Consider the following 9,287-nt stretch of genomic DNA (forward strand, 5'->3'; position numbering starts at 1 on the left):
GATCATCTACAGAGTCTCAGAAGTTGGAAGCAAGACAACACTTGTTTTGGAGCGAAACAAGAGAAGGGAGGAAAGTAGCACGGAGCTGTGAAATCCTGGATTGTCACACGGAGCTGTGAGATCCGAAACAGCAGTGTCGGAGGCACTGGGCGTGATTGGTGTGGGCTTGGTGATCAAAGCACCAGATCACGGGATACGTTTCTACCGGAGTGTGGAAGACGGGGGGGAAAGTAACGCGGAGTCGTGAAATCCTGATATAGTAGCGCGGCGACGTGAAACCCGAAGCAGCAGTGTGGTGTCACTGGGCGTGATTAGTGCGGGCTTTGTGATCAAAGCACTAGATCACGGAAATTCATTGTATCTTGGAACCAAGGAGTGGTAGATATAGTGAATTGGCTCTTGGAGAAAAGAGCAAGTGGAGTAGGAGGATTACACCACCTCGCGAACCACTATAATTGTCTTGTGTTCTTTACTACTTTCTTTACATACTGCTCTTTACATATTCGCTCTCACGAAGATATACTGCTCACACAATCTCACACACACTTTATGTTTATTTATTTCCGCTGTGCACCATACTCTAACAATCTAGTTAAGAGTTTTGGTTTATCTCTGTCTTAGCAATTGTTGTGCTGTGCGAAAAAGTTTGAAAGTCTATTCACCCCCCCCCCCCCCCCCTCCCCTCTAGACTTTCACCTTACCTCTTTTGGGACCAACAAAACTGAAGAGACCAAGAGCATTTATATATCATTTTATTAATTAATTTATTAGTTGGTAGTGCAAAGCGGCAGTATCAACAATTCAATTCAGCATCAATACATTGGAATACGAAAAGTCCTATAAAGCAATACAAATCCCAAAAGATCAATTAAATGATCTAAACCAAAAAAAAAAAAAAAAAAAAAAAAAAAAAAAAAAAAAGACAAAAGAAAAATCACCTAATAATTGAAACTACGTAGTAATTTTATATAGGCCGGAAAATGCAGCCATTTGATTGGCCATGGCTATATGGCTTTAATATATAGAAAGAATATAGCATAATGGGGTGCCAATTTCCATCATCTATGTATGCATACTAAATGGCATTACTACATTAATTAGTGTGTAATTGTGTTCTTTCACATTGTAGTGCGTTGATTGGTCATTAATTGAAGAACTAACCCATTTCTTCTTTTTTCTTCTATTTTTTTTTAAAGCATTCTAAAACATATTCAATCTTCTTCTAGACTTCAATTTATCTAGGACCAACAATTAAGCCATTGCATTCTTCATACATACAAAATATAAAAAGTGCAGCTACTATTATAGTATTATGGCATGCAATAAGTTTGATTTTGTATCGTTCAATTCTACCATCTACTCTTCTTTTGATTCAATAAACCCATTTGCATCCAATCAAATTCATATCTCGTTTATTTGGAACTGGCTTCCAAGTGCTGTTGTACAAAGTTTTAGGGAAATTAAAGCTTTGTTACATGTGCAACAGTGCAGTAAATGCTTCATCCATCGTGATCCTCCATTTAGGGCAATTAAAGCTTTGTTATATGGGGAATCATGAGTCAAGTGCCTTAGGGTCATTGGATGAGTGCGTTGAGGACGTCCAGGCCTGGGAGGATCAATTCGAGGTGGATCTAGAGCAGAATTGGTCAGGGGAGGGCTGGGTTCGGCGACATGGTTGTGTCGGGAGTGTGTCGCAGTTGTGTCCCTTATTGGAATTGGGACACGATCATGACACGGCGGTGACACACCTGGGTCATAGCAACCGTAGGTACCGTGACACACCCGGGTCACAGATGTGTCACACATTGGAATGTCGACACGGTCGCAGCACGGGTGTGTCAAATTTCTGGCTTCCTGATTCACTTTGTACGACCCATGGTTTTGCAGCAGGGACTCAGGAAATCGAATGGTAGAGATAATTTCAGCTATTTGGGGCTATTTTGAGAGGTGCAAATTAATTTTTCAGATTAATTGTTCTCTTTAGTTTAAGAGATTTTGGTTGAGATTAGAAGTGTATAAATAGCAATGTTGCAAAAATCGCGCCTAGGCGCCGATTACCGCCCGACCGCGGACGATTTGGTCGGAATCGGCCTCCTCCGCGGCCGGGCAGCTAAGCGGCGATTAAACGACCGAATCGGCGTTTTTTAGATTTTTTTTTTTTTGTTAAAAAGTGTAGAAAGTTCGGTAAGGCATAACTTTTGACTCGATTGTCCGTTTTGGACAATTTTTTTTTTCAAATCGCGTATTTTTTTGAGATCTATGCACCGCAAACTGTCGCAGGCGGTTTGGTCTTCTAATTCCTCCAAAAATGCTTCTTTTGTTCTTAATTTTAATTTTTTTTATGTATTTAGATGGTTTTAACAATATTCAAAACGATTTTACAACCACTTATGTAAATAATTTGTAAGAAAAAACTAGAGGAACCTTATGTTTTATTAGTGAATTTCACAATTTTTAATTTTAATTTTTTTTTTAAATTAAAAAATAAAAAAATAAATCGGCGCCTAGGGGGCGCCTAACGTTTTTTGCAAGCTTGATAAATAGTAGTGAATTGTTCTTGTTGGAGGCATCAGACTATCTTCTTTATTTTATATTTTTACAGAGTGATAAGTTTTCTGGTTCATGGGGCCCTGTGTGGCTAATTCTTTTAACTTGGTCAAGATTACATGAACCTTGGATCCATTTGTACTGCGAGATTTAATTAATTCTTAATGTTGAATTTATATTCATTTGAGTAATTGATATTCTCCTGTGCTTTTATTTGTTTTGATTAATTGTTTCATTTGATTGGTAGAGACCTATTGGTTTAATTATTTGATTCAATTTAATTTATAGCTATAGATTAGGAAGTGATTCTTGTAATTGATTTTCTTTTCTAAGTAGCAACTATGATTAGTTTTATCACGGCTTTAGTGTTAATTTAATCGTAGGAAGAATATTAATCTAAATTAAACATAACCACTTGTGTTATTGATATTTAGCTTTGTTGAATTTTCTTTGTTTTAATGCGACTATCGAATTAAATATGAACGCTTGTTTTATGTTGTTTGATAGTTAGGGGTGTTTAATACCGCTTGAGTTTAATCACTTAAGACTAAGGAAAATAGGGACAATTTCTCGCAGCAAATGCTCAAGTGCATATGGATTAATCTTTAATCAATGAACAGTTACTAAACAACAAGAGTATTGAGACAATAGAAGTTTGAAACACTAACAACTTTAGAACAACAAGATATTTGAAATAGTAAAGATTTGATAACTAGCTGAGTTTATAAATAAAGGATGACAAGTACAATAAGCAACATGACATTTCAACAAACACTCGTTTGTTATATATGAATTGTTGCTTATAAATCTTTTATTTTTTATTCTGGTAAAGTATAGATAGACGGCGTCATTTTATTACGCACATAATGATGATGACACTTTTGCACACCTATATGCCATTTACAAAAGGACATATTTCTGTGAAATTATTGATAAAGCTCGGAATTAGATAACCTCGGTGTTGGAACAGCAACCAAAGGAGTATTTTTCTTGGTGACAAGCCCAAATCCATCGGATAAGTCCATCTTTTCACCTGCAGGAAGATGCCAATCAAAGGAGTGCAATAGAGAACCCAAAATATAAATTAGCATTTTCTCCGCCAAGGGAATTGCAGCACAAATTCTCCTTCCCGATCCAAATGGCAAAAACCTATAATCATTGCCAGTATAGTCTAAACCAAAGGTTTGGTTAAGGAACCTCTCAGGATTGAACTGAGAAGGATTGTCCCAGAGTTTAGGGTCTCTTTGTATTGCATACATGTTTACAAAGACCTTTGTATCCTTAGGGATTGTGTATCCACCCACTTGTGTAGTTTGACTTGAACACCTGGGGATTAGAAGTGGCACTGGTGGGTATAAACGAAATGTCTCCTTTACAACAGCATCCAAATATTTGAGCTTTGGTAGATGGACCTCTTCAACAATACTTGTCATTCCAACAATTTCCTCTAATTCTTTTTGGACCTTTTCCATTATTTCTGGATTACAAAGTAATACTGCCATAACCCATTCCACCGTTGTTGCTGTAGTGTCAGTCCCGCCTATCACAGTATCCTATATATATAGTTAAAAAACAGGAGTTAAAAAGTAAGCAAATGTAATAGTAATGACTTTTAAAATTGGAATAGCATTTGTTGAGAAGAACTAGAACCAAAAAAAAAAAAAAAAAAAAAAAAAAAAAAAAAAAAAAAAAGTAAAGATGACAAGATTTATTTGGTTCGACAATGAAACGAGGAAAACATATATACCAGCAACATGGCCTTGATTGCTTGGAAATCCAATGATATCCCAGTGTTGTCATCACCATTCTTCAGCTCTAAGAGGATCTGCAGAAAATCCTTTTTTTCGTCATCCTTGGTTGTGCTACCAGATTTCTCAGAAACTATTCTTTCACCTTCCTTAATGATGGGATCAAAAATATTGTCCACAACCTTCACGATACCCTCCGTCCTTGCTCGTACTCCCTGCAAATCCAATCTAGCAAGCCAGGGGAACAAATCAGAGATATTAGGCTCACCTAACAAGGCAATAAGCTTCCCCATTATCTCCCTAAACTCTGCTGCAATTTGATCAACCTTTGCTTCATCAGATCCCAACGTACTTCCCATAATCATACTCGTTACAACATTCATTTCCGTCGAAGAAGCCAACACCCTAATGTTGACGGGCTCACCTATCCTCGATTTCACACTTCTAACGGCCTTTCTAACCTCTTCTCTCCGGTGGCCGTAGCACGCTCGGAGGTTGTCGCTGCTCAGCATCTCCCGCACAAACACCTTGCGGATGCCGCGCCAGTAGGTGCCGTTTGGGGAGAAGGCGATATCGCGGCCGCCATACGTGCCGACTACCGCTGCTATGGGCCGGTCGCGGTTAGCGAAAATAGCGTCGTGATCGCGAACCACCTCTTTGGCAATGGAGGGTGAGTTGACTACCACGACAAGGCGCCTCCCAAGTTGGAGCTTGAAGATGGGGCCGTACTTTTGGGCGAGGTCTGTGAAGTGGTGGTGTAAATTGGGGCGGAGAAAAGGCAAGTATCCCACCACGGGTAAGCCGCGCGGCCCCGGTGGCAATGGCGGCGGCGGGGCTTTCTTGCTTATAGAGGACTTTGTATAAAGCCACAAGGCTGAAAGAAGCAGTAGTGATGAGAACGTGAAAAGGGCTAATAAGGCTTCCATCTCTCTAGTGTTGAAAACTAAACTTTTTGTGAGGTGTTGGAGTGTAGTGTTTATATCCTTTATATAGATGCTTGTTCTTCGAAAATTCTACGTGAGTTCTACTACATGTACTTTTAAATTCTACTCCATCACTTATATTCTATGACATGACAAATAAAGATGAGTTATTTTCATCATGTGGGTTACGTGTATACGTTCTAAGAAATATGTCTATATCAAGAATTTGTGAGAGGGAGTAAAAGTTGAGAATAAGAAATGGGAGTACATGTAGTATTTTCTTTTTTCTTTTGAGTTATCATTTCCAGATTTTGTATGAAAATCCTTAAAAACAAGATACACATAAAGAGATGCATGCATAGTTTAGCAATACGTGGGTGCGGATGGATAAAGATATCTTTGTAGATTCGGAGACGGCAATGGCACGGATGGATAAAGATATCTTTGTAATCTTTGCAGAGACAAAATGGTTTGTCTGCATAATTAAGTTATTATTTTTTTTTAAATACTTAGGTTTTTTTAATTTTGTGGAACTAATTCTAAATCCAACCAGTATAGTCACTATAGAGGTGATAACTTAAAACACAACAATATCTTTATCTATTAAAGTAAAATAATTCTCCCAAAAATTTACCCTCCAAATATGAAAACATTTACTGTATTCATATTAATTTATAAATAGATTCATGTAATTCATGTAATTTACTATAATAATAATAAAGATATAATTACTATTAACTATAATAATAATAATAATAATAATAATAATAATAATAATAATAATAATAATAATAATAATAATAATAATAATAATAAATTAGTCAATTTATAAATAAATTAATGTAATTTAATATGTTGAGTAAAAGAAGAATATAATGTTTGTTATTATTATTATTATTATTATTATTATTATTATTATTATTATTATTATAGTATAGTATTTATATTAAATTAAATTATTTAAATTAAATCACCCTCTCTCTCTCTCTCTCTCTCTCTATATATATATATATATATATATATATATATATATATATATATATATATATATATATATATATATATATATATATTAGTATTACAAATTATCATCCTTAATTAAATTAAATCATCTTTAATTAAATCTTCTTAATTAAATTAGATCATCCCTAATTAAATTATTTAATTTAAATCAGCCTATATATTTATTATTACAAATAATTATTCTTAACTAAATTAAATCATTCTAAATTAAACTCAATAATTGTAATTAAATTATTTAAATTAAATTAATCTTAATTAAATCAATCATTAATACAAAACGTAAAATCAGCCTTAATAACAACACAGAAACACGGAACCATCCTATTATTATTACAATAATTACTATTACTATTTATAATAATAATAATAATAATAATAATAATAATAATAATAATAATAATAATAATAATAATAATAATAATAATAATAATAATGTAATATTATCTCTATCTGTATCTCTATCTCTATATATATTAAAGCAAATTAATTGTCCCAAAAATTTTTCCTCCAAATGTGAAAACATTAATTGTATTCATATTAATTTATAAATAGATTCATGTAATTTCTAAAAATTTTCCCTCCAAATGTGAAAACATTTATTGTATTCATATTAATTTATAAATAGATTCATGTAATTCGTGTAATTTAACATGTTAAGTAAATGAAGAATATAATATTAGTTACTATTATTCGTATAATAATAATTGCACTGAAAGTTGCGGATAATGGAGAACAGAAAAGGATTTTAATTGCAAAGGGTAAAGAATGTCATTTTTTTAAAATAATAAGGACAAAGATGAAAAAAAGAAGTTAGGAAGCTACTAGTTTATTTTGAAACGTAGGTAGCGTTCCAAAATAAGGTGTTATTTTAAGCTACGAGTTTATTTTGGGAACATTACCAAACAGAGTTTATAACTTATTAATATCTTAAAATAAGTTATAAACTCCTAAATAAGCTTACGATAAATATGTTACAGGATAATATTATTATTATTATGTGTTAGTAAAGATAAGTGTATTGCTATAGTTTTCAGTACAGAATTCAGCGTGTCATGCTAAGCTAGGAGAGCTATTACTTATACTAAGTCCCCTAACAGTTATATCATAATGGGGAGCCTACCCTCCCAAATGCTCTGTCGGGTCGGAGTGTGGGGGCCCTTACAGTTGGGGTTCAACCTTTTGGAAGAATAATGGGGAGCCTAAGCCTTTATTTCTCTTCTTCAATGGGCGCAGTAAATGATCCGCAATAATAATTCTGCCCGTTGCTCTTTTAATTGTAACCGAGTCATGTATTTGTTGGCGGTTCGGGTCAATTGCTTGACCCATTACTCTGTCATAACCTCTGCCAAATAAATTCTATGGTCATCAAAATCGTTATACACGACTCAATTATGCTTCACGCCTAACCAAATAGTAAAACAAAAACTTTGTGAGCAATTTTGTTATAATAATAATAATAATAATAATAATAATAATAATAATAATAATAATAATAATAATAATAATAATAATAATAATAATAATAATATTATTATTATTATTATTATTATTATTATTATTATTATAATTATAATAAAGCTATATGGTTTGGGAAGTAATTAATGTTACAATTAATGCCACAACATCCTTTATTATTAAAAAAAAAAAAACACAACATTTAAAAAATAAAATAGCTATATATTATATAATCATATAAAAAAATTATTTTTAAAAAATAAAATAGCTATATATTATATAATCATATAAAAAATGTGTTCAATTAGAGTTTAAATTTACTCATACAAAATTTGAAATTTGCTTTCCAAAAGTAATTGTCTTAAAGACACTAGCTCTATTAGATTATAGTATAACGCCTCCACTGAGGCTCGAACCTACATTCATCCAAATGGAAGTCCAACCCGGGTACCATTAGACCACATAATCCTGGTCAAATGTAATTATCTTAGTTATTATTCATATTGTGAAAATTATAATATAGATAAAATACAATTAAGAATAAATCTATGTAATTATGTAAATTCTTTCTATAAGTTTATTTGAATATGCACATAATTAGAGATTATATTAACCATACAAAATTTTAATTTTAATTTTAATTTTAATTGTAATTTTGTATTCTATAAAAATAATAAATACTAGACCGATGGAAGCTCAAAAATATTATTATATTAAAAAATTTAAAATATTTTAATTTTTTTATTTTTTATTTATATTTATAATAACAGAATTTTTTCCCGTGCATCGCGCGGGTGAATTACTAGTTATATATTAAACCAAGTAAAAAGTTTGTGATTATTAGTTATTTTAAGAGTTAATTTCATTTTTGGTCTAAGCTTTATAGGCGACAATCAACTTTTAGTTTTTTTTTTTTTTAATCAGAACGTTCACAGTTGGTCCTAGTATTATTGTGGCATGACCATTTTTTGTCATCTATCAATAAAATAGTTTTAACGTCCTTAAATACAAAGGCATTTTGGTCTTCAATTACAGATTTTTTTTTTTTAAATAAACATAAAAATATAGCATGGTCAACTCACTTTGTATAAAAATGATCGAGATATCTTTCTATTAAATGACATTTTAACGATTTTGTTGACGGAGGACCAAAAATAGTCATGTCACAATAATACTAGGATAAAAGGTTAATGTTCTGATAAAAAATTGAGTAAAAGTAGACTATCACCAATAAATCTAGCACCAAAAATGAAATTAACTATTATTTTAATTAACGCAATTAGTGGTTAGTCACTTTAGTACGATGATGCATGGGTTTAATTGTTAGTTATTTTAAGAAAGTTAAATAGAAATATTCCTATAAATATAATGGCCCTGTTTGGTAAAAAAATTGGCCTATGGGTCAATTTTGGCTTATTTGATCACTATTAATTGTTTGATTTAGTTAAAATATCAATATAATGTTTGGTTAATTAGCTTTTTGTAACTCCAAAAGGCTAAAATTCAAAATGATACTCCAAGCAACTTTTTCAATTAGCTTTTTGAGAAAAGAAATTATACCAAACAGCTATCAGCTAACAGCTAATTTACC

At 32.2% G+C, this 9,287-nt stretch overlaps 1 protein-coding gene across 1 annotated transcript; it reads right to left on the bottom strand.

Annotated features, from left to right (window-relative positions):
- Window positions 1-3,392: 3,392 nt before the first annotated feature.
- Window positions 3,393-5,221, bottom strand: LOC109157015 (cytochrome P450 76C1-like). The gene is made up of 2 exons (XM_019304901.1): window positions 4,295-5,221; window positions 3,393-4,100 (listed from the first exon to the last, which is right to left on the bottom strand). The coding sequence occupies exons 1-2, from the start codon at window positions 5,219-5,221 to the stop codon at window positions 3,474-3,476; spliced, it is 1,554 nt and encodes a 517-aa protein (XP_019160446.1). The 3' UTR covers window positions 3,393-3,473.
- Between the last annotated feature and the right edge of the window lie 4,066 nt (window positions 5,222-9,287).

The sequence above is a fragment of the Ipomoea nil genome, unplaced genomic scaffold (assembly GCF_001879475.1).
Source record: "Ipomoea nil cultivar Tokyo-kokei standard unplaced genomic scaffold, Asagao_1.1 scaffold2761, whole genome shotgun sequence".
Classification (NCBI taxonomy): Eukaryota; Viridiplantae; Streptophyta; class Magnoliopsida; order Solanales; family Convolvulaceae; genus Ipomoea; species Ipomoea nil.

Coding starts and splice junctions, on each gene's coding strand:
- LOC109157015 (XM_019304901.1), bottom strand. CDS start 5,221: ATGGAAGCCTTATTAGCCCTTTTCACGTTCTCATCACTACTGCTTCTT. Junction 4,101..4,294: donor CAATCAAGGCCATGTTGCTG/GTATATATGTTT, acceptor CTATATATATAG/GATACTGTGATAGGCGGGAC.